The following is a 26955-nucleotide window of genomic DNA, read 5'->3' on the forward strand; positions in this document are numbered from 1 at the left end:
GATAAGAGAATGGTCTTGTAATTTTTAGTCATTTGGAAACTATCTAGTTCTCATTTTGATTCAGTCAATTTTTGTTTTATATATTTTGTTAATGGGGTAAAATACACATTTCTGTTTGATATCTTTCTGATTAATTGACAATTTTATCACTAGGAAGTATCTCCCTTGTACCTGGTTGGGAAGTGTTCTTCCTTGTATATTTTCTGAAAGAGTTTATGTAAGATTGCTGTTATATCTTTCAGATATTTGATAGAATTTACCATACATATTTGATAGAATAGGTATGTGAAATTTACTTTAGCTGCTATTGATATGGTCACTCCAGCCTTCTTAATCTTATGTTTTGCATGCTATTACTTTTAATCTATTTGCTGTAAATATTTGTGTATATTTACAATCAAAATACATTTTTATACAGCTTATAATTTTAAAATTTTTCATTCTGACAATCTCTGCCTTTTCATGAGAGTGTTTAGTCTTTTAATATTTAATGTAATTATTGATTCAGTTGGATCTGAATCTATCATTTTGTTGGTGTTGTTTTCTTCTTGTCTGTTATAGTTCCCTTTATCTTTTCACTATCTAGATAATTTCAGATTTACTTTTTGTTTTTTCCATTTGTATTAGTCTGTTCTCACATGCTAATAAAGACATACCTGAGACTGGGTAATTTATAAAGAAAAAGTGGTTTAATGGACCCACAGTTTCACATGGCTGAGGAAGCCTCACAATTATTGCAGAAGGCAAAGGAGGAGTAAAGGTATGTCTTAAATGGTGATAGGCGGGAGAAAGTGTGCAAGGAAACTGCCCTTTATAAAACCATTAGATCTCAGGAGACGTATTTGCTATCATGAGAACAGCATGGAAAAACCCACCTCCATGATTCAGTGACTTCCCACTGGGTCCTTCCATGACATGTGAGGATTATGGGAGCTGCAAATCAGGATGAGATTTGGGTGGGGACGCAGCCAATCTATATCACTGTTGGATTTTTAGCTATGCTTTTTGCATGATTTTTCTTCATTGCTCTAAATACTATAATAAGCATCTTTAACTTTTCAATTATTTTATGGTTAACAGTTTACCCCACCAAATAAAATACAGAAATCTTTCAACTACATAGGTCCATATGCTATTTACTTCCTTGCTTTGTGTTATAATATACATATAATGTGTGCATATATGTGTGTGTGTGTGTGTGTGTGTGTGTGTATATATATATATATACACACACATATATATGTATGTTAAAAACCCCAAAACAAAATGTTATAATTAAAAAAAAAACTTTTATACACTCATGAAGAAATTAAGAAAAACAAAACAAAGGAAAAACAATTTTGCACATACCCTAATATTTGCCAGTTTTGAATTATTCATCAATTTTTAAGAATATGGTTTTTTATTTTTGCTATTATTTCCTGAAGTGCAATTTTTGCTGACAAAAATTCTCAAAGTTTTGTTTTACATGAAGATTTCTTCATTTTGTTTTCAATCTTTAAGAGTTTATTATTATTATTATAAAACTATGGATTGCTGGCATCTTACCCCCACCACTTTAAACATTTTTTTCACTGTCTTGTGGCCTCAGTAGTTTCTGATGAGCAATCAGCCATTAATTTCCCATTATTTCCATATGCAATTGTGTCTTTTTTCCTCCTGTATTCAAAACTTGATTTTTATCTTTGAATTTTGACAGTTTAACTATGATGTATGCATGCATACTCTTGGTGCTTATTCTACATGGTATTTGTTTAGCATTTTGTATTTTGTATTTGCAATTTTTTTCATTAAATTTTAAAAAAAGCTTGGCTATTAATTGGTCAAATATGTTTTTCTTTCCCATTCTCTCTTTATGTACTTATATTATTTCAGCTATACTTAATGGGAGCCATTTGGTATTATCTATCTTCTCCCCGGTGTTCTCCACCAAGAATAATTTGTATAGATCTCTCTCCGAGTTTACCTTTTCTTCTTTTCGTTTTCCCCATGTTCAACCAGCTGTTAAGTTTAACCAGTAAAACTATATTTTTTAGCTCTTGAATTTCCATTTCGTTATTTTTGTATGTTTATATTTTTTTCTGAAATGTTATGTTTGTTACCTGAGCTTTACATACCTGGGGTACATGGCTTGTACTAGTTCTTTGAGGACAATTATAATAGCCATTTAAAAATACTTGCCTTACTTCCAACATCTGATTCACCTCAGTTACAGGGTTTATTGATTATTTATTTTTACATATGTTTTATTATTTTGATTCCTCAAAAGTTAATTATTGTTGTATTATATACATGCTATTTTGCATATTACGTTGTGATGATTCTTTGTTTTTGTTTTTGTTTTGTTTTGTTTTTTCTCTCTCTCTATTTTTGTTGATTTCTTTATTTTTCCAGGTAATTTTCTTGGGTGGGTTTGAAATACAGTTTTTTTGTTGAGAAAGCTCCAGTATTGATTCAGCTCTTTTGCCTGTAGATAATATTTTAAAAATCTCTTTCATATGTGAGTGCTACAGTGATCAGTCAGAAAAGTGGATAGAGTTGAGTAATATGCTCTTTGTCTGTTTCCTTTTTGGGATATCCTTACTCACTTCAGCATTTATGGTTTCCAAGTTCATTTTTGGTTGCCAGTCCAGAAAGGCTGCAAGTTTTCCACATGTTTTTTAGCTGTCACTATGCCACTACACATGCTGTAGAAATTGCACTTAGCCCTAGTCTAGAAGGGAAAACTCACCTGTATTTTATAGGTAAGGTGACTAAGGTTCAGAAACGTAAACTTATTTGCACAACTTTCAATTTTTATTATTAAATGTAAGAACTAGAATTCATCAAAACCAATCTAAGTGACTCCAAGGATCATCTATTGTCACCCTTACAACAGTTATTGCAGAGGATTAAATTCTCTGATACTTTTATGCTCATTGGGACAATAATGAATATTATAAAGATTTTAAAAAATATTGCTAAGTATAAAGGACAAATAAGAATTACTCATAGAATCCTATTTAGTATTTATATATTGAAATAATTCTCACTTGTCATTCAATTAAAATTAAGAGTATTCTATTTTATAAGATAGTTCTTAATAAAATAAATCTTAAATGCTCTCTAATATTCCATTTTATGGGTATATATACCATGAATAACCTAAACAGTTTCATGCTATTGTGAATATTTTCAATCTTTTACTTATGAACTACTCTAAAGAATATTTTTGTTCTTAAATTTTTTATTATTTATTAATTATATATTAAGATATGTCTTTTAACTTTCATTGTTAGGTGCATGATTGTAAATACGTTTAAAACCATCGAGACAAATTGTCAAGTTGTCATTAAAGATAGGCAGATTTCTCACAAAAAGAATATGAGAGTGTTTTCCAGAGTGACTAATTTTAAAACTGATGTAATTCATTTCACTTTTTATATTATTCTATACTCTAGACAAAAAGTTTAAGAAATAATTATTTGTAAACAAATAACTGTCCTTTCTCTTAAAATTTTAATTAAAATTTGCAGTGGCTAAGTTCATTGATACTGGAATAAAATATGAATCATAGTCTTAGCTCCAATAAAATATGCGGCCTTGAGCAAGTTACTAACTTCTCTTATGCTTAGATTCTCCATCTACAAAATGTGGATAAGACAGTATTTGCATCACAGTTTTATTTTGAAAATTAAATAAGATATTATAATTAAAACGTGCCATATAGCCTTGGCCCAGTGAGTGTTTATAATCAGTATTTTTTGCTATGATATAACAGTCCATGGCAGGCTCAGTTATGGATCTCAGTCATAATAGTCAAAAGATAATTGATATTGAGCTGAAATTTTAGAGCTAGAAAAGTAGTGAATCAGGGATATTCTGCATTTACCTTCATTTCACATCAGCTTAGAACAAATTGTTCAGGATTGATATTATTGAAAATATATACCCAAGTTTTAATCTGAGTTCATCTTGATGAAGTTGTTGACTCTCAGTTTTCGTCTTCATTCATCCTTCTATGTAATATAGTCTTTCCTGGTTTCCCTTTGGTAAGAAATATCATTGTAATCTAAAACAATCCTTCTAGTATGCAAAATGTAATTTTAGATATGCGGTTGCATATTAATATTAAATTTAGTAGTTTCGGTTAGAGGAGTTACAAACAGCTTTGTATAAATTGGCTTGAGAGCAAAGAGCCTTTTAAAACCACTTTTACATGGAAAATAAAAATTATTCATCAAATAATAGCTATTAGAAATACATGTATTTCATTCATTCATTGAATAAATGTATATGAGGACTTCACTGTAACACTGTCTTTAACTAGATATGGTCTAAGGTATTTAATGTTTGTCAAAAATAATATTGGGTGGTTTAAAAACACATATAAACAAGGAAGGAGTGATCAGTTCTGGCTAGTATACTGACAATTTCCTAATCCTTCACAGAAGAGGTGGCAATTGAAGATTTAGAATGACCTTTGATCCACAAGGAAACAAATAATATCCCATGAATGATATAAAGACATTTCCATCCAGCATTATCTGATGCATGATGTTAAGCATTTTAGAAGTAGCTAGTATTTCAGGAAAGTCTTCAAAGAGACTCAAAATAAATTGACTGCAACAGATGAATATAGAAAAGGGAGGAAAACATTTTAAAAATCAGCATGAAGAAGATAAAATGAGAGTATCTTTGTTAAATTTAAGTTTAAAAAGGAATTCCTTACCATTATGAAAATCTATTCTGAATTTTTGATTTAAAAACATGCTCAGATTTCAAATCTCCAGAGAGGGGATATACAAATTGTGGCTATACCTAGTTAGAGTGATCTGCAAAAATAGAAAGACCATTTAAAAGTGTTCCCTTTGCCAACCAGTTTTATTTTTTATGTGATTCAGTTTTAAACCATATTTCTCTGAATTATATCACTGAGAAAGCACTATAAAAAAGTAAAAAGCTGTCACTCTGGAGAATGTAAGTGTCTCTAGTTACCCACTGCTATATGGGAACCCACTGATGATGTGAAAATATGAATGTCTCTCTTTGAGGCCTCATTGAACTGAAAATATTTGGGGTTTCTTAGTGGTGGATCTGTGCTTAGAATATTAAATGGGATGCATTTTTGGTAATTATTAGCAATTTTGTGGTTCTTTTTATATTGTATTACTAGTCAATCGTGATTTGTGAAAACTAAGAGAGGGACCAGGCGTGGTGGCTCACACCTGTAATTCCAGCATTTTGGGAGGCTGAGGCAGGCGGGTCACCTGAGGTTAGGAGTTCAAGGCCATCTTGGCCAACATGGCAAAAACCCGTCTCCACTAAAAATACAAAAATTAGCTGGGCGTGGTGGCGTGCACCTGTAATCCCAGCTAATCCGGAGGCTGAAGTAGGAGAATTGATTGAACCTGGGAGGTGGAGATTGCACTGAGCTGAGATTACGCCACTGCACTACTCCAGCTTGGGACACAGAGCAAGGCCTTTTTTCCAAAAATAAAAAAGAGAGGGATATATATATATATATATATATATATGCATATACACACACACACACACTTATATATGTGTATATATATATATATATATTATACATTCTAAAATAGAAACAATGTGTGAGACTTTTTTATAATTTTTAAAATGGAAAGTATATGTGAAGTTTCTTTAAATACGCTAGTGTGCTACACTATTTCTCTTTAAACACATCATAACTCAGGAGGAAAAAAAAGAAAAACTGTTGCAATCTTTTTTATTAAAACACATCATTTGTTAAAATACCATTGTTAAAATACCTCAGATATTACCAAGTAATTTTATTTGTCCCAAAATATTGAGCAAATTTAACCAACTCTTGCCAGAACAAATTAATTATGTAACATATCTATAAAGTGGCAAAAAAGAAGAAAAGGAAATCAAAAAAACTCAAATTGTTTATACTTAGTAACTAACAGAGCTTAACATCAGTGATCATATCTATAAATACAGTTAGAATTAACATTTTATTCAACATTTTGCTTATTTAGAATCAATTATCTTTATTCATATTTGTTTGCCTAATTTTCCAGCTAAGTTTCTACATTGCTTTTTATATTTGAAAATCGTAGAGAAAACTTTGCTTGATAAACTTCAAGGAGTAGATAGGCTTGCCAAATATCTTCTTTATATTAAATGAAATGCCAATTTCTTGCATGTTTGTTTTATATTATTTATCAGCAAACTGGGAATTTAAATGCTTACCTTCTGCAGTTTATCTTTTGAATACAAACCAATGTCCCAGCTCAAAATTGAGTACCTGCAAGTAAGGCACAGATCTCTATATCAAGTCAGGAAATCTATGAATTTGCAAGTTGGCTGTCCCTTATACAACCAGGTCTAAGTGGTGGGGCATGGAATAAAACCTGCCATTCCAAAGAGGGATAAATGGAAGACACAAGGGTCATTGTGAAAAATTCCTGGAGAGTAAAGTTTCTTAAATAGATTCTGGTTTGGCTTTGTGAGACTAGCTTCCTGGTTAATTTTTCTTTTTTCTTTTTTTTTAATTTTAACTTTTATTTTAGATTCAGAGGGTGCATGTGCAGTTTTGTGGCATCATATATTGTGCGATGCTGAGGTTTGGGATAGAAATGACATAATATGCAACAGTAAGTTTTTTACACTTGCTTCTCCTCCCTCCCTTGCACCTCTAATAGTCTCAAGTGTCCGTTATAGCCATTTTTATGTCCATGAGTACCTATTGTTTAGTTCCCACTTATAAATGAGAAATTTCGGTATTTGCTTTTCTGTTCCTGCATTAATTCACTTGAAATAATGGCCTCCAGCTGCTTCCATGTTGCTGGAAAGACATGATTTTATTTTTCATGGCTGTGTAGTATTCCATGGTGTATATGTACCATATTTTATTTATCTAGTCTACTGCTGATGGGTACCTACATTGATTCCATGTCTTTGCTATTGTGAATAGTGCTGCAACAAACATAAAGACAGCAAGTGTCTTTTTGGTAGAACAATTTATTTTCTTTTGGATATATTCCTAGTAATGAGATTGCTGGGTCAAATGGTAGCTCCGTATTATTTGAAAATTACCACAAGCTGCTTTCCACAAAGACTGAGATAATTTACATTCCCTTTTTCAGTGTAAAAGTGTTCCCTTTCTCCATAGCTTCATGAGCAACTATTACTTTTTGACTTTTTAAATAATAGTCATTTTGACATGTGAGATGGTATCTCATTTTGGTTTTGCTTTGCATTTCTCTGATAATTAGTGATGTGGGTCATTTTTCATGTTTCTTGGTCAATTGTATGCCTTCTTTTGCCCACTTTTTAATGTGGTTATTTGGCTTTTGCTTATTGAATTATTTAAGTTTTGTATAGATTCTGGATGTTAGATCTTTGTGAGATGCATAGTTTGCAAATATTTCCTTCCATTCTGTAGTTTGTCTGTTTACTCTGGTGATAGTCTCTTTTGCTGTGCAGAAGCTCCTTAGTTTGATTAGGTTTCACTTGTCAATTTCTGTTTTTGTTGCAATTGCTTTTTAGGGATTAGTCATAAGTTCTTACCCAAAGCTGATGTCCAGAATGGTTTTTCCATTCTGGTAGATTTTCTAGAAAATCCTATATTTTCTTTTAGGATTCTTAGAGTTTGAGATCTTACATTTAAATCTTTAATCCATCTTGACTTAATTTTTTTGTACAGTGAAAAGCAGAGGTTCAGTTTCATTGTTCTAGTGTATGGCTGGCCAGCGATTTCAGCATTATTTATTGAATAGGGAATCTTTTCCCCATTGCTTATTTTTGTCAACTTTGTTAATGATCAGATGACTGTAGGTATGTGACTTTATTTCTGTGATCTCTATTCCATTGGTCTGTGAACCTGTTTATGTACTGCTGCCATGGTGTTTTGGCTTACTGTTGCCTTATAGTATAGTTAGAAGTTGAGTGACGTGATGCCCCTGGCTGTGTTCTTTTTGCTTAGGACTGCATTGGCTATTTCAGCTCATTTTTGGTTCCATACAAATTTTAGAATAGGGTTTTTTTTTTTCTAATTCTGTGAAAAATGATGTTGGTAGTTTTACAGGAATAGAATTGAATCTGTAGATTGCTTTGGACAGCATGGCCATGTTAATGATATTGATTCTTCCAATGCATGAATATGAAATGTTTTTTCATCTGTTTGTGTCATGTATAATTTCTTTCAGCAGTGTTTTATAGTTCTTCTTATAGAGATCTTTCACCTCAATGGTTAGAGGTACTTTAATTTTTTTATGTGGCTATTATAAATGAGGTTGAATTTTTGATTTGGCTCTCAGCTTGAATGTTATTGGTGTATAGAAATACCACTGAGTTTTGTTCATTGATTTTGTTTTCTAAAATGTTGCTGAAGTTGTTTATTAGTTCCAGGAGCTTTTTGGTAGAGTGTTTAAGTTGAGGCTAATGCTCATTTACCATTTTTGAAAATTCTAGGACCCTTCAGAATTATGCTAAATTTACTCAACTATGATTTATATATGAAACAACAAAGCTTGGATGACAACACATCTATTTACAGAATGGTTTGCTGAATATTTTAAGCCTACTATGGAGACCTACTGCTCAGGAAAAAATATTTCTTTCAAAATCACTGACAAGGCACCTAGTCACTCAAGAGCTCTGATACAGTTGTAACAAGAGATTAATGTTGTTTTCATGCTTGCTAACACAACATCCATTTATAGCCTGTGGATCAAGGAATAATTTTGACTTTTAAGTTTTATTATTTTAAAAATACATTTTATAATTCTATAGCTACCACAGATAGTGATTTCTCTGATGAATCTGAACAAATTCAGTTGAAAACCTTCTGGAGAAGATTCATCATTCCAGATGTCATTAAGAACATGTATGATTTATGGGAGGAGGTCAAATTATCGACATGAACAGAAATTTGAAAGAAGTTGATTCCAGCCCTCATGGATGACTTTGAGGGGTTTAAGACTTCAGTGGAAAAAGTCACTACAGATGTGGTAGAAAAAGCAAGATAACTAGAATCAGAAGCAGAGACTGAATATGTGGTTGAATTGCTGCAGTCTCAGTATAAAAGTCTGTAATAAATGTGGAATTACTTCTTATGTATGAGCAAAGAAAGTGCTTTCTTGAAATATCATCAACTACTGGTGCAGATAGTGTGAACTTTGTTAAAATGACAACTAAGGTCCTTTCTGCCTGTGGATGCTGCTGAAGAAACATCGTTGAAGTCTCTCTTCTCCCTTCGATCATGTCTAAGTCAGAGTCTCCTAAAGAGCCCAAACAGCTGAGGAAGCTCTTCATTGGAAGGTTGAGCTTTGAAACAAACAATGAGAGCCTGAGGAGCCATTTTGAGCAATGGGGAATGCTCACGGACTGTGTGGTAATGAGAGACCCAAACACCAAACGCTCCAGGGGCTTTGGGTTCATCACATATGCAACTGTGGAGGAGGCGGATGCAGCCATGAATGCAAGGCCACACAAAGTGGATGGAAGAGTTGTGGAACCAAAGAGAGCTGTATCAAGAGAATATTCTCAAAGACGAGGTGCCCACTTAACTGTGAAAAAAACATTTGTTGATGGCATTAAAGAAGACACCGAAGAAAATCACCTAAGAGATTATTTTGAACAGTGTGGAAAAATTGAAGTGATTGAAATCATGACTGACCAAGGCAGTGGCAAGAAAAGGGGCTTTGCCTTTGTAAACTTTGATGACCATGACTCTGAGGATAAGACTGTCATCCAGAAATACCATACTGTGAATGGCCACGGCTGTGAAGTTAGGAAAGCCCTGTCAGAGCAAAAGATGGCTAGTGTTTCATCCAGCCAAAGAGGTCGAAGTGGTTCTGGAAACTTTGGTGGTGGTCGTGGAAGTGTTATCAGTGGGCATGACAACTTTGGTTGTGGAGGAAACTTCAGTGGTCGTTGTGGCTTTGGTGGCAGCCATGTTGGTGGTGGATATGGTGGCAGTGAGGATGGCTATGATTTGGTAATGATGGAAGCAAATTTGGAGGTGGTGGAAGCTACAATGATTTTGGCAATTACAACAATTAGTCTCCAAATTTTGGACCCATGAAGGGAAGAAACTTTGGAGGCAGAAGCTCTGGCCCCTATGGGGGTAGCGGCCAATACTTTGCCAAGCCACGAAACCAAGGTGGCTGTGGCAGTTCCAGTAGCAGCAGTAGCTATGGCAGTGGCAGAAAATTTTAATTGGAAACAAAGCTTAGCAGGAGAGGAGAGCCAGAGAAGTGACAGGGAAGCTACAGGTTACAACAGATTTATGAACTCAGCCAAGCACAGTGGTAGCAGGGCCTAGCTGCTACAAAGAAGACATGTTTTAGACAAATACTCCTGTGTATTGGCAAAAAGCTCAAGGACTGTATTTGTGACTAATTGTATAACAGGTTATTTTAGTTTCTGCTCTGTGGAAAGTGGAAGGCATTCCAATAAAGTGTTTTAATGTAGATTTTTTTTTTTACACCCATGCTGTTGATTGCTAAATGTAATAGTCTGATTATGACGCTGAATAAATGTCTTTTTTTTTTTTAAAAAAAAAGACAACTAAGGATTAAAGATATTATAAACTTACTTGCTTTTACATAAAACTTACTTGATAAAGTATGGTTTGAGAGGATTAACTCCAATTTTGAAAGAAGTTCTACTATGGGTAAAATGCTATCAAACAACATCTTATACTACAAAGACATCTTCAATTAAAGAGTCAATCAGTGCAGAAAACTGGATTGTGCCTCATTTTAAGAAATTGTCACAGGAACACCAGCCTTCAGCAACCACCACTGTGATTCAGCAAGATACTGTACCAACAAAAAGATTATGGATTACTAAAGGCTTAGATGATTGTCAGCTTTCTTCTTAGCAATAAAGCCTTTTTAATTAACATGTGTACATTCTTTCTTTAGACATAATGCTGTTGCATACTAACTAGACTAAGTACAGCGTAAATGTAATTTTTATATACACTGGAAAACCAAAACATTTGTGTGACTTGCTTTCTTATAATACTTGCTTTATTGCAGTATTCTGAAACTGAACCTACAATATCTCTGTACATGGTAACCCTTAATTTTGAGGTAATTGGGTACATTAAGTCTGTTTGTGTCCTCAGGATTAAGATAAAAACTTATTTGGTGAAGAACAAGCTGAATTCTTTATAGATACTAATTGAATATCCTATCAGAGCTTCATGAGAGTGTCAGCTTCCACACATCCTTCTCAAGATCCATATTAGCAGGATCATATTTTGTTGGTTCTGCTTTGATTTTTAAGGACACTCAGTTAAAGGGAGAGAAATATATATATATATTTCTATTTCCCTGGTTTCTTAAAATCAACTTCTAATAACAACCGTAACAAGGAAGGGAAAAGAAAAATCTCAGAGTTGAAAACTACATGTATGTGTGTGTGAGACAGAAATACAGAGACAGACACAACTCCAAACACAAAAAGTAAAGAACTACTGATAAATATTGTGAATTGTGGATGAAACACAGAAGGATTCTGAGAAAAGATGGAAAACTTGCAGTTCCTTTATAAGACAGAGAAATCTACAAAAATAAGACACATCTCTGAAGGGACTGTCTTATTTGGAATCATGAAATCTGGAGGTATGGTGGGTTACACTGATAAACATTTCTCCACGTGGAAAAGCATGAAACGAATTCAGGACTGAAAGAGAAGACATGCAAACCTACCATTTTTGCAAGAAGAAGGGGGCAGAAGTGGTGGGCTGGAGAAGAAATATATATGGCAATCGGCTTGGCAATCATTAATTGAGACAGCTGGAAAAAAACAATTAAATTCTAAATCACCACAATGAGAACCTGTAATATACAGGGTTGAACTGTGCAGCACATAGCTCTCCAGCATATACTGAAATGGAACTACGGAGCAGAAATATACCCCTAAACAGATGGAACCACTAATTTGATTAGAACCAGGACTGAAATAACAACCCTAAATGTAAACTGCTACTCCTTCAATCTATTCCCCACGATTGCCCTTTAGCCGCAATCGAGAAGCAACTACTTATACTGGATATGACCTGCCCCTTCAATTATGAATGATATTTAAACATAAACCAGATAGAAAGCCTTAGAATTGTAGAAAATGCCCAAAGAAGGATAGTTAGCAATAGCAGTAAGGACGGAACTATAACACCAAGCAAAAACTTCAAATATACCCATTTATGTGAGTTCAAAGAGTTCAGATAAAGAAATATGGCTTCTCTGAGGTGAGCTTGAAGAAAACATGCAAAAGAATAAAGAAGAGATAAGGCAACAAAAAGAATGAAAGTGATCTGGCATTGCAAGAAAGAAAACCATGTTAGAAGCGTTAAAAATATCATAGATTCAGAGGAAATCATTGTCAGGCAAATGGAGAATAAGCTTGAGATAGCTGACATAAATGAAATGGAAAAAGCAATGAAAATCATAATGAAACAAGAGACATCCTATGTGCTGGGGGTGTGTGTGTGGTGTGTGTTGGTGTGCTGGTGTGTCTGTTTGTACTTGATATTTATGAAAGCAAAGGAAAAGAAGTGTGAAGACATAGGCAGAGTAAACTTTCTTATAATAGCAATGAAAAGATATAGATTGAAAGGGAACCCTGTATTTTAGGAAAGAAATCTCACTCAAAGGGATTAACATTGAGAAATATCGTGGTGAATAAACCGTGCTTTAAAGATTAAACAATGCAAGTTAGCTAGAAAGTGGAAAATTTGGGCAGGCTTAGATTTCTGTAAGCAAAAATAATCCAGTGGCTAGAATACAAAGTATTGTATGTAATCAAGTTATACTTTGGCTACTAAAGGATGATGGTAAGTCTTGAATTCGCTTACGCATGGAATCAAAGATAAAGAAACAAAACAATTAAGGTTACGGAATAGAAGGTAAATCTGTAAACCAGGAAAATTTAGAAGTAATTTAACAAATGGAAGTCCAGAGGGGATAAAAAACAGGTGGTATAAAGTGTACGTGTGCTTATTTCCTCATTTGTTCTTAGCAGAGTCTCAGAAGCTACAGATTAAACAAACTAGAGACAAATCTATAGGAAAAAAATTCTTTTAAGATAGTTTAATTGAGATGACGTTCTCTTTGAAATAATCAAGTAGAAATTGTTTAAGTTTTTTTTAAAGGGCTTTTTAGTCAGATGGGGTGTGCCAGTGTCTCATTTATCTAAAATTATCAATTTCGAAAAAGATTTTATCACTTTATCATTCTTACTCCTAAGTTTCTGTTTCTTAATATTAAACGTGATTCTTGAGAAAATTATTATAGTGTTAGTATTGTGTATTAAATAACAATGATCATAATTAAATTAATGTTCCAGAATTTTCTTCTTGTGTCAGTGGTTCTCTTATTGAAGAGAAATTTCTAACTCTTTCAATGTTATACTTTCAGTTTTAATCATACTGTTGAACTACATGTGATCATTTTAGCAAAATATTAAATATTCTTTAATATAATTCTTATTAAAAAGTATCACTTTATTTTTGCACTCACATTTTGGAAAAATATTAATATATATATTTGTTCTGAATTAGCTAGCACTTTTTTGCTATTGTTTTGTATTTTCATTGATGCTGCAACTTTAGAAAATTACTTCTTACAAGTGTTAATGAGGGGTAAATTTTCAGACAGTAAGCAAGGACTTAACTATGAGACTGTTATTAAAATTAAAGAGTGTCACTGTTAGAACATGGTAAATCAATATCATTAATGTCTTCTAATTGTTAATCATCATTAAGGAGTTAGAACATCATTATCATTACTTTTTCTAAGTTTTATTTGGACATTATCACCATTAAAGAAAATCAAGGATAAGTTACAGTCATATTTCTGAGCTGAAGATCCAAGAGTAATTGTTTCTAGGTGAATAGTGTATCTTGAATTTTGTGACACTGGAAGTTGCAACTAAAAACGAGAAACGTAATAAATAGGTAGCCATTAGAAGCAACTGCCTCCCCTATAACCTCTGTCCCTGGAAGCCACTGTCCCAAAGGACAAAAAGGATCAGTTATTGTAATATATAGGTGTTAGATGATTTCAAAAGGGTTTCAATGTATTTTAATTCTAAGTATTAAAAATTTCTTTAAATACATCCAAAACTCTTTGTAGGTTCAAATTTCAAAATAAGCTGTTAGCAACATTTCTATGTCATGATTTACATTATACTCTTTGTGGCTCAGTATGCTTTTTTTACCTTTGCCCTTTATTTCTTTTAGTTACTATTTAGCATCCTTATGAGAGAGAGAGAGAGCAAAGTACCAAAAATCTAACATTTCTGCTTCTCTGGAAGATGGTTTCAAGTGGACACAACTATCTTGTTGAAGATACTGAACCACTTCCTATACAATAAATTATATATTTGAAGTCCTTTTTCTGTCTCACTGGTAATAAAACATATTTTTTCTTTCCACACTTGATCTTCAACAGCATTGAGGGATTGTAACTCTAATTTAGAATACAGTATAATATTCTGAGAGGCAGGAAAAGTCACTTTAAATCATACAGAATTAGATTAGGCATTTCATTTCTCTGAAAGTAAAAATGGATATTTTACTAAGATGAGAGAAGGTAAAAATGCATGGCACACGTAGAAGGTGTGTCCTTCTCTATCCGTTTTCTATTATTCATTATTGCTTGAAATAGTTTCTTTGACATGCTCTAATATCTTTTTGCAGCTATAAGTCAATGTAAGAGAAATATGGATGACTGTTCATTATTGTTACTAAATGAAAAAATCCTTTTTTTCCTTTGATGTAATAGAAAAATGTTTAAAGACAAACAAACAAAGTGCCTTTCTTATGTTGTACAATCTGCATGAGACAGGTGATAGGATATTTTTCTAACTGATGGCTGAGTAAATAATCATCTTCATTGTTTCCACAGTGTTGACCAACATGCTGCCAGTCTGGCTTCCCACTTCTGATTTAAACACAAGATTCAGAATGACTTTGGAGGGTTGTGATACTCATGAATTTATGGGGCACTTGTATGTGGGATTCTCATCACTGTACAGCAACCCTGTCATTTTTGTGACAGAGCCTGTTTGACTGGTTTCAGATTTATGAAGGAAATAATTCAGAACAGAGTAATAATTTTCCCTTGGCGATTACACTACCATTTGGTACTTTGTCCCTAAGGGGAAAATGAATGTGTTGGGATCTGTATATGAGTTTATTAGCTCAATGTAGGGAACAAATCAAGGTCAGAACATGGATGTACAGCACGTGATGCTGGATTCTAGTTCTGGTTCTTCAGTCTTAAGGCTGCCACGTTTGTGTATCACTTTACAGTTTACATAATACATGATCACTTCCACTTGATATTCCCTATATTTCCCTCCCATATTTTCTTTTACTAGAACATAGGAAGGTGAATAAAAAATATCACCAGTTCTTATTAGAATAGTAGTAAGAATATCATGGGTTTGGTGTAGGAAGACTGGGTTCAAATACCAGCCCTACCCTTATTTGCAATATGACCCTGGAAAGGTTAGAAAACTTTTTTGAGCCTCAATTTTGATCTGTAGAATGGGGATGGTAATACTGCCAATCTGAGAATGTTGTTCCAAGAATTTAGTCACATAGTGTATGCAAAGCTTTGGCACAGAGATTGACATATAAGGAATACTAAAGCAGTGTTGGCTATCACAGTGCCTCTTTGATCTACATAAGGTTCTCTGCTCCTTTGTCTGGGACCGTTCGCTGCTTTACAAAGACTGAAAACATGTACTCAGAGATTTTCCAAGAAACACATGTTTAGCTTAATAATTCTAATTTGGGCATTCCATCCAAAGAAAATCATTCAGAACATGTAAAACCATTATGTATAAAGATGTTCATAGACCTGTCATGTATGATGTAAAACATATGTATAACCACAATATTTAACAATAGTGAACTACAATTATCTTCCCAGCAGAATATTGTCAGAACCAATCCAGAGGTAATTATGAAGAATTTGAATAACATGCAAACACTTTTTTTGAGTACTGATTTTATTTACTGCTCTTTTCTTTCTTTCTTTCATTTTTAACTTTAATTTAGGTTCAGGGGCACATGTTCAGGTTTGTCATATAGGTAAATTGTGAATTATGGAGATTTGGTTTACAGATTATTTTGTTACGCAAGTAATAAGCATAGTACCCAATAGGTAGTTTTTCAATCTTTACCCTCCTCCCTCCCTCCACAATAAGTTAAATATATAAACTTTTGTGTGTAATATATAAAAGGCAAAACTTTTGTCATAAACATTAGACTAGAGAAGACATAGTTATTTTTAAGTGATGTGGTTTGAGTGATGTTTTTACTCTTTTCTAGTTTCCTGTTATTCACACATTTCTCAAAAAAGCAGCCATATAGGAAGTTAGAAGCTTCACTGATTCATGGACCTTTAGGTTAATGATTTGATGTCCTGATGGCAGTAGGCTCAATCTCTGAAAAATCCTGTTGGAATTTTTTATTCTTTTTACTCCCACGTGGCCCTTTAGAGCACTAAAAAACTTCACTGGCCAATAAGCAGGATTCCATACTAGCTTTAAGAGTTATATTTTCCATGGAAATCATAAGTGCTGAGGATTTTTTTTTTTTTTGTATTCATTTCAGGCAGTAGTCTGTATTTAAATTCTATACTAATTCTGCTAATTAACCCAAAGTGTAATATACATCTTCCTGTACATAAAATATATATTCTTTTAAAATGGATTCATTATTGAAATTATTTATCAGTGACCCTTCCTTATGTTTTCTAATGCTGCTTTTAACATTTAGACAACAATAAAAAATGTGTGGATAAGCTTTTGTAATATTCATTTCTGATATCTTCATGAGAATCTTTCTAAAACAAGCGTCATGCATGGCCTATATTTAAAACTCGTGTTCTCTATTTTTATGTCATTCATTTCACTCACTAGGTATATATTTTTCTCATATAAGTATAGTCTGTATAGTGAGAGAAGATCAACTGGGAAATCATAATGCACTTCCTTCTCATCTTGAAAGACCACGTGGCACATTTGAGTTTACTCTCCATAGCAGCCAGAGTGACCCTTTTAAAGCATAAATCAGACCTTGTCATTTCCCAGCTCAAAAACTTGCTGTGGCTTTCCATCACACATAGAAAAACAATCTGAACTCCCACTGTGCAGCAAAATATTCGGGTGCCTGCATGTGTGTATGCACCTGGGTCTGCACTAGGTCTCTGCAGGGGCAGAAGCAGGAGCCACACGCAGACGGCCTGCCCCCACAGAGTCACCTTCTAAGCACATGAGAATGAGAATATCACCATGGTGCAGGGCATCCGACTTCCAGAAAATGTAATTCATGTAAGAAAGCAACTCCCGTCATCTTATTTAATGTCACAGCAATATTCTGCTGTTTATGGTACTTCAGTTTTTCATGAAGATTTAAAAAGAAGAGTACCTGTGGAACTGGCACAGGAGCATGGGAAAAAAAAGTTCTGAAAATCAGAAGTGATTAAAGCAAGGAAAAGAACTGGATCAACCAAGAGAGAGCCACTGCCAATGAGCTATGCTTCAGAGAGGCTATCAAGTGAGGAGGAAGGCTGTAAGACAAAGCCCCTGGCTAAGCACCTGGAAGAGAAAGACATAGTGGCAAAGCAGCAGGATGCATTTTACAAGGAGCAGCTGGCTAGACTGGAGGAGAGAAGCTGAGTTCCACAAAGTCACCACCGAGCAATATCAGAAAGCCGCCAAAGAGGTGGAAGCAAAGTTCAAGTGACATGAGTTTTGTCCTGTCTGTGCTGATCTGCAGGCCAAAATTCTTCAGTTTTATCACCAGAGCACACACCAGACCCTAAGCATCTCTGCACTAGCCAGCGTGTACGTGTGCTGTGTTCATCATGCCAAACAGAACATGCTTGAGAAGAGATGATAAAATCAACTCTGGAACAAGCAAATCTCCTTCAACATTAATTTCAGAGGTAGAACTGTTTTTTTTTCCTCCTAGCAAGAAAGTAACACATTTAAAGAGAATATCATTAAAAAGAAGCACCAGAGAGTGAATTCGGCCAGATTTTATCACATTTTGATCAGTAATTATTTGAAAAGGCAGCCTTCTTGACCTTTTTGCACTTTGAACTTCTACAGGCCATATAAACTTTCTCTTCTAACCAAGTTCCTTCATTTTGTGAACATTCACTCTAACAAAGATGGGGGTAAGGATGAGGCGGAGTTATTAACAATTGGAGTGTAAAGAAGAGAGGGAAAAACCTAGATCTTAGGAAAACAGTGCTGTGTGAAATTGTGTAGGCTGTGGCATTTTGGTTTTCTCCTTTGACTGTGTAAGAGTTCTTTCACTTTGATTTCTTATGATGATCATGCAAATAAGAAGATGAAAAGGAGAGAAAGTTTACCTCTTATTAGAATAATGTTTATGATTACAAGTGAAATAAATTTTAAAAATCAATATAAAGGCAACCTTACCTTATGCAATCTCTTTTCTATTGTGAATACTGACATCTTTTCTTCACTCACATGATAATAACAAATATATTTTCTGATGGACAAAAGAAAACAATCCAAAGCCCTTATTATTTAAGGTTTTTCATGCTGTGGCTACCACTGACCTCTGCAACTTCATACCCTACCCTTTTTCCTCAGCTAACTCCACTCCAGCTACGAAGACCCTCTGCTATTCTTCCAACATCCCAGTCTATTCTTATTTCAAGACCTTTGAATTTGCTACTTCCTGAGTCAGTATTCTCCTCCGGCCAAAATTGCTGTTTCCTTAGTCAGAATTCTTCTCTCGCCAGAATCGATCAACCTGTTCTCTCACTTCATGCAGGTGACACCTTCCCTCACCACCCTATTTAAACCACTCCCCTCTAATTTTTCTTTCGCTAACCCTGCTAGCTTTTCCTTCATAGCATCTGTGATCACACTATGTATGCATTTGTGTATTAAGTCTAACATGATAAATGCCATGAGAGTGACATACAAGCCAGATGTGAATGGAAGGAAGGAAGAAAGCACTTAACCCTAATTGAAAGAGGTATTTTGAGAGGTTGTCTCATGGGGTAGGATGAGCAGGAGCTTGTTTGTCAGTCCTGGCTTTGAATTCTAGCCCTGCTACTCATTAGCCAGGTGAGAATTTTTGCTAATCAGAGAAAAATAAAGCAGAAATGTTTGTATAATGCCTCTACATGCTCACTGGCTGTAAAGCTATTTTTTTTTTCGGTGTAGACTAGTTAATTTAAAGCTGTTGTCAGCAAAAGATACAATCATTAGAGTGAATCGGCAACCAACAGAATGGGGAAAAGTTTTTGCAATCTATCCATCTGACAAAGGGCTAGTACCCAGAATCTACAAAGAACAAAAACAGATTTACAAGAAAAAAAACAAACAAACCCATTCAAAAGTGGGCAAAGGATATCAACAGACACTTTTCAAAAAAAGACATATATGAGGCCAACAAACACATGAAAAAATGATCATCATCACTGGTCATTAGAGAAATGCAAATCAAAACCATATTGAGATACCATCTCATGCCGGTTAGAAGGGCAATCATTAAAAAATCTGGAGACAACAGATGCTGGAGAGGATGTGGAAAAATAGGAACGCTTTTACACTGTTGGTGGGAGTATAAATTAGTTCAACCATTGTGGAAGACAATCCTCAAGGATCTAGAAATAGAAATACCATTTAACCCAGCAATACCATTATTGGATATCTATCTAAAGGATCATAAATCATTCTATTATAAAGGCACATGCACACGTATGTTCATTGTGGCACTGTTTACAACAGCAAATTCCTGGAACCAATGCAAATGCCCATCGATGGTAGACTGGACAAGGAAAACGTGGCACACATACACCATGGAATACTACGCAGCCATAAAAAACAATGAGTTCATATCCTTTGTAGGGACATGGATGAATCTGGAAACCATCATTCTCAGCAATCTGACAGAAGAACAGAAAATGAAACACTGCCTGTTCTCACTCATAGGCGGGTGTTGAACAATGAGAACACACGGACACAGCGAGGAGAGCATCACACACTGGGGTCTGTTGGGGGGTTAGAGGAGAGGCAGTGAGGTGTGGGGAGGTTGGGGAGGGATAGCATTAGGAGAAATACCTAATGTAGGTGAAGCAGGGATAGAGGCAGCAAACCACATTGCCATGTATGTACCTATGCAGCAATCCTGCATGATCTGCACATGTACCCCAGAACCTAAAGTACATTTAAAAAAAAAAAAAGAAATTTGGAATAATGTAAAACAAAGCTACCTTCACACTAATTTCTTTTATTTTTAAAAATATGGTGATTTTTCATAAAATTGATGATTTATATTTAAAAAAAAAGCTGTTGTCTAGATAGCAGTGGCCTTCTTATCTTCTATATGTGTTATTGTTAATAAAATAGATGAGCAAAAATACTATAAATATCACTCTAATAGAATTTTCTCATCCTGCTGTTTTTTTAACCTTAAAAAATGCTTAATTTCTTTTAAAAAAGTTTGTGTTTAAGTTTTAGTATATTTGGCAAGTACTCCTGTTTTTAAAAATTATGACATTATTGTCATAATTTAATTTAGATTAAGGAACATTTATTGAGTGTCTATTTTGTGCTAGCCTCTGCATTAGGCTGTGGGAATAAAAATATGGGTAGAGCATATTTCATTTTCTGAAAGAGATAAGGCCAGTGTGTAAGATAATACTATGAGAAAATCATGACTAATGTCATGGTAATTATTATGAATAGAGGTGTTTTCAGAGTATTAGTTGAACCCAGAAAATAGATGCCTAAGTCAAGTTTGGGAGAAGGGTTTCTGGAAGAGAAGGAACAGAAGGAAGGGCTCTGAGATCTCTTCTCTGTGCACCTTTCATGTTCCTAATTGTATCAGGCCATTCTTGTAATGCTATAAAGAAATAAGTGAGACTAGGTAGTTTATAAGAAAAGAGGTTTAATTGGCTCACAATTTTACAGGATGTAAAGGAAGCATAGCGCTGGTGTCAGCTTCTGGGCAGGCCTCAGGTAGCTTTTACTTATAATTGAAGGTGAAGTAGGAGCAGACACAACACCTGGCAAAAGTAGGAGCAAGAGAAAGGAGAGTCAGGGAGAGGCGTCATACACTTTTAAATGACCAGATCTCATGAGAACTCAGCATCAGGAAGACAGTATCAATCCATGAAGGGGGATTTGCCCTTATGATCCAAACACCTCCCACAAGGCCCCAACTCTAGCATTGGGATTTGCAGTTCAACATGAGATTTGGGCGGGGACAAATATTCATACTATATCACTAATTTTTGGGGCTACAAAGCAGGAACTTCCTTTTACGTCTCTTCAGATAATGAAGCAATGCCTAAATTTATATATATATATATATATATATATATATTTAAACTGATCAAATGAGCCGTTCATTGACAGAGATACTTCTCCTGTGTTTTTTCCCTTTTATTCTATGGAACATCAAGGACTATTGGGATTTCCAGTCTGTGCCATAAGATTTTCCCACAAAGAGCATATAAAGTGTTTTAATAATGAATAATAAAGAATAACAGACAAAACCTTGAAAACTTTTTAATTAAGCATTTCAGCAAGTGCTTTAAAAATCTGTGCCCTAAGGGATAATGACAGTATCTTTGACGTATATTGTGAAACATGTAGGAGGCTATTTATTGGCTTTAAATGAGTATTCAATTCATAAAGAATAGAGTATGATGCACCTAAGAATCTGAGAATTGTGTTTTATTTTTCTTTAAGTTTTAAACCCAGAAAACATTTGCCTTTAAAACAACTCACAGTAAAATAGGTTATTTTTCTATACAAGCCACCCATCTCAGTAAGATTAAAGCGTCAACATTCACAGGAATTCTGAATGGTTTTTAAAAAGGGATTTTGGATCTTAGGTGGAAACAAAGCCAGTTAAGGTCAGAGCATTTCAACGTCAGCTAATGTAGTCTTGTTTTAATCATTTTCTTATAAAATACATTATCTTATACACCTAAAGATATATTTTATTTCAAAGTCTTGCAAATTGAAGAAGGAGGAGGGAAGGGAGGGAAGGATATATGTGTTTGGGTAGCAAGGGATGGGAGGAGCAGCTGTCAGCTGCAAATGGACTATCTTTTATTTATTTTTGTAATATTCCTCATTTGCCTCTTTCTCATTGTCTTTTCTTTCATTCCTGAATCACATCTGACCCTCATCCTCCCTCCAATAGTAGGGAAGAAAGATATAATCTACGACCCCTTCCTACAATATTAATAGGACACATTTAATTATATATGAAATATATATAATATGTATTCTTTAAATTTGCTATTTTAAAACTTTTGTTAGCAATATTTCCCTGTGATGATGCAAATTTAGGGAAACTGCATTTCAGCATCAGAACCCTAAGTGTGCTTCCCACTGGGCTGATTACTGTGAGCTAATGTAGTGTTTCATTCATTGGATTCCACACACTTCCCCTAAATTGACTGCATTATCAGTAGTAGTAATCACAGATATCATTACCAGCCAATTACACAAACACACACCTAAGCTAGGTAAACCTATACACAACATTATCTCTTACAATTCTTACTTTCATAATGAAGCTGATCATCCTCTTGTCCAATTAAGTGTACCTACATATCATGATGTAGTAGGCTTTAATGCAAGTATATTAAATTAGGTAGCTGGTAATTACATATGTTGGTATCACAGCAGAATGAAGGCAATTTGAATATAATCTGTTTCTTATTCTATTCAAGGTCTGCATTAAAGAAGGTTAACTGCTTTAAAAAAAATGACCCCAAAATACCTTTGGATCAGATACAATGCAAATTATTTCTACTTACAAAACAGGAGTGGATGTGAGAACTGACATGGTCATGCAGTTATCCAGGGACCAGGAGGTTTTTGGCATATTCAATACAAGACTTCCAAGGTCGCCTGGAAAGTTCACTTAAGGAAAAAGAACATAGAGTAGTTAATGAGAGATTTCTAAGGACAGTCTTGGCAGAGAGGCACATTCATATTCTATTGGCTAGATATTAATCTCATGACCACACCTAAGTACCAGAAGAACTGGAAAGTATAGTTCATCCAAAGAAGAAGAGAAGAGCATCGATTTTGGTGAGCAGTTAGTGATTTTTGCCAAAAAAATCCTCAAAACAGAACTTGCTGCATTTCCATAATGAATGCTTTTCCTTACTTACCTTGCCATTATTTGGAATTTCTATCAGGTTTGCTTTGTTTTTATTTTTTTCACACAATGCCAGATGTCTTATCAAACCTAGATCCATGTCCTGCCTCCTAGACTTGTACATATTAAGCAACTAAAGAATGGAGAATATAAAATTACAAAGTATTTTTCAAGTTTTAAATACGTAAATTGTGCCCATACTATTACAATTATTTTTCAGTAGATTAAATTGTAGATATACAGGTTAGATTAAAAGCTTTTGTGGGCAAAAATGGGTGTCTCTTAGCTCCATCCTTTTATTTTATAGACGAAGAGTGTGAGGGCTGGAGAGAGAAATTATTTGCCTAATTGTATGAGTGCAGTAGTAGTCAGGTTCAGGCTCTTTCTCAAATCTGAGTTTCTTTATATAACGTTATTTGTCATCTTTTTTATTTACAGTAAAATTTCCTACAAAGTATAAGTCACTAAATAATGTCTATCCATTTCTAGAGATGAAGTAAAACACAATAAATTATACTTGACATAAGGCTATCACGTTCAAATCTATAGGAAACAAGATTCAAGGAATTTTCCAAACTTACTTGAAGATTTGTAATAAGTTAGCTACTTTCTAAAAGGTTTTCTTAGAAAATACATGACTTTTATTTGTTTAACAAAATAATAATGGCTTCTAAATAAATCTTCAAACTTAACATTATACAATCAATGGCATGTATAAAGAGAAGGTGAATATATAATCACCATACTAATATTAAATTAAAAGTTTGAGAAAGACAAATTATAAAATCTGAACTACTGGAAGCTACATTTCTTTTAAGGAAGTAATCTAAAGCATCATTTTAATAAAAAAATTGTATTTTTCAGGGAGCAACAAACCTGTGAAATCAAGATTTAACTTACTATTGGGATGTTATACTAGCTAAAGTATAGTTGCTTCTTTAATTATTGTTGCCATAGTATAATTTCATGCTATTTCTACAAAAATATACAAAATGGAAATTGCACAGGGAAGTGGCACAGATCTAGAAATACTCTAAATCATAAATTTTTAGATTTTCAAATTATATGAAATTTGGGGTTTTCTCACTATCTTATTTATGTGAATTATGAACCTGTGGTTGATCTTGTACTATGATTGAATCAAAATCATTAGAGTGACACACATTCTTTTGTTTTAATTAAAAGAAAACTGCAGCACCCTCTTCAGAATTGGTTTTTATTATGAACATTATAAGCACAATTATAAGCTAATATTCATCTATAGGGTAATTTTTGCATATGACATTGAATTAAGACTAAATAATATGGAACAATTATTTTAACTGAAGATGAAAAAGGCTTTGTTTCCTCCCTGTTCACTTTCCACCATGCACAAATACAAAGATCCATCTAACTTTGTTATGTTACAAAAGACCAGTGTGAAATGTAGATAAGCAGGACAACCAGGCTTTGCTGCTTTCATAGTTCCTTCTTCCCTATGTTAACAGTCTGCATTCAGTTGATTTTGTCTTAGTCTCTTTGTGTTGCTGTAGCAAAATACCTTACACTGGATAATTTAGGAACAATACAAATTTTTGTTCATGGTTCAAGAGGCCGGGGAGTCCAGGATCAACTTCTGGCAGACTAGATGTGTGATGAGAGCTTGCTCTGCTTCAAAGATGGTGACTTCTTGCTGCACTCATACTGAAAAGAAGAGTCAAGAAAATTCATTGGAACCTCTTTAATAAGGGCACTAAGCTTATTCATGAACATGAAGCCCTTATGACCTAATCACTTCCAAAGGCCCTTTTTCTTAATACTGTCACAATGGGTATTAGGTTCCAACACATAATTTTAGGGAAACACCAACGTTCAAACCATGGCAAATATCAATGCTGAAAAATTCCACCAAAATACATAGTGTCACTATATACAGCAAAGATGTCAAGGCTAAGACCATCAATGTACTGTGGACTGTCATTTATATTGCTTTTATTTTGCAAGAATATTATATACCGTCTATGGGAGAAAAGAGATATACTGTTATTTTGGGTTCCTATTCTTGATATGGCCTTTTAAAATATAAACAATATATATTAAGATAATTTTTAAAAGGTACAATTAAGTATTTTATAAGGAAATTGATATTGGTTCTCAAAGTGACACATTTTATTTCTAAAGGAAAATAATAAAAGAGTCGATTCTTCTTTTAAAATTTTTGTAATTTGGACTATTAAAACCTAACTTAGATTTTCAGCAGTGTTATGGAAAGCAACTTTAAAAAAGGTTTGAAAAACATGCTATTATTGTAATCTAGCAAACACAGCAAACACTCAAAGCTGCAAATTGGCATTTTAATTTAAAAAATATGTATTAAATATCATTACACTGAGCTAAATGACAAGTAAAGACAATACATGGAAAAACTGAAATTACATTTCAGTGATCAATTATTTTCAGTTGCGTGTTAACCTCTGAAGACTTTCTGTGAAGGAACATACCTAGACTTGATTTTGCTTATGTTCCACAATTCCTTACTTTAAAAAAAAATGCATTCTGATGTTTTGTATTCAAAAATTTTAACTGTCCAACTCTGCATATATTAAGGTGGCATTGGCATCCTAATTATGACTATATTTTAAAAGTGAGTAATTTTATTTTTATAGCAGTGAATATGCTTTCTTCATATTATGATGAATCTTGCTTTTCTGCCTTTTAGTTGTATAAGTAAAAAACCTTCATTTGTGCATCATGTATCTATTGTGCATATAATTAACATTGACTTTTTTTTTTTTTTTCTGTAGGGCTGGGTATTTGCCTCAAAATATTCCTCTGGAGATTATCAGATACCTGTCTGAGGAGAAGGATTTTCTTCCTTGGCATGCTGCCAGCCGAGCTCTTTATCCTCTAGATAAATTACTTGACCGCATGGAAAACTACAATGTTTTCAATGTAAAAAAGACAGAATTTTTCCTTCTAATTTTTAGAAAATACACTTTTTTATTTTTTTCTACTATTATATATGCAACTGATCCCAAGTTATATGAGTTTGTTCTTCTAGTTTGTGTTATCCTGATTTTTGTCCTGATTTTCTATGCAACATATATGACAATTATTTGAAGATGAAATTTAATACACAAGCTACCTTTTGCTTTGACCTAAAAGTGTCAATTAAGCTTAAATGCTTCAGAATTTAAGAAGAAATATACATAGCACATTTTTAATGTTCAAACATACTTTCCACGAGTTAGAGGACTCTGTGTTCACAAAGGACTTAACCGGGGTAGAAAGATCCCAAAGATCTTAATAGAATATAGGCATTTTCAGTAACGATTCTTAGTCATTATTTTTATCCAAAAGGGCATAGTGAATTCAATTCACTGCCTTAATTAACAAGGATAAGATCAACACTGAGGCAAAAGCCCATTCATAATTGGGTCCAAGGGGATACAGGAAAGCAAACAACAGATAATCCAAATAGACAAGAAGACATGACAAACATTCCAAAATGTTACCTGACCAGATTTTTCTAAACTCAAAACCTAGTAAATCAAAATTACTCTGCTGACACCACCTAATCTGATTTAATAATCATTTTTGCTAAATTAGGCTTAAGTACTGCTCATGAGCCTTTTGATTCTTAAATTTCTTATCACTATGCTATCCATGATCTTTGAACACTACTTGTTTTCCTTTAGTTATTTTAAGAGCTGGCCTTGTGTTTTATAAAATCATCCTATTTTTTATAACATACTGACTATACTAATTAACCCGCACATTTGGGATTACTGACGAGTGGATTCCTATGA

The 26955-nt window shown here is 33.8% G+C and overlaps 1 protein-coding gene and 1 pseudogene across 1 annotated transcript in view; both read left to right on the forward strand.

Annotated features, from left to right (window-relative positions):
• TRHDE (thyrotropin releasing hormone degrading enzyme) overlaps window positions 1-26955 on the forward strand; it is a 392378-nt gene that overhangs the window by 317867 nt on the left and 47556 nt on the right. Inside the window, exon 13 of the mRNA XM_032295835.1 lies at window positions 25951-26098. Within this exon, the coding sequence (XP_032151726.1) occupies window positions 25951-26098 (148 nt within the window). The remainder of the gene's footprint in view (window positions 1-25950; window positions 26099-26955) is intronic.
• On the forward strand, window positions 9215-10304 carry LOC116563239 (annotated as a pseudogene).

This window comes from Sapajus apella, unplaced genomic scaffold (assembly GCF_009761245.1).
Source record: "Sapajus apella isolate SASKATOON/1434 unplaced genomic scaffold, GSC_monkey_1.0 scaffold2, whole genome shotgun sequence".
NCBI lineage: Eukaryota > Metazoa > Chordata > Mammalia > Primates > Cebidae > Sapajus > Sapajus apella.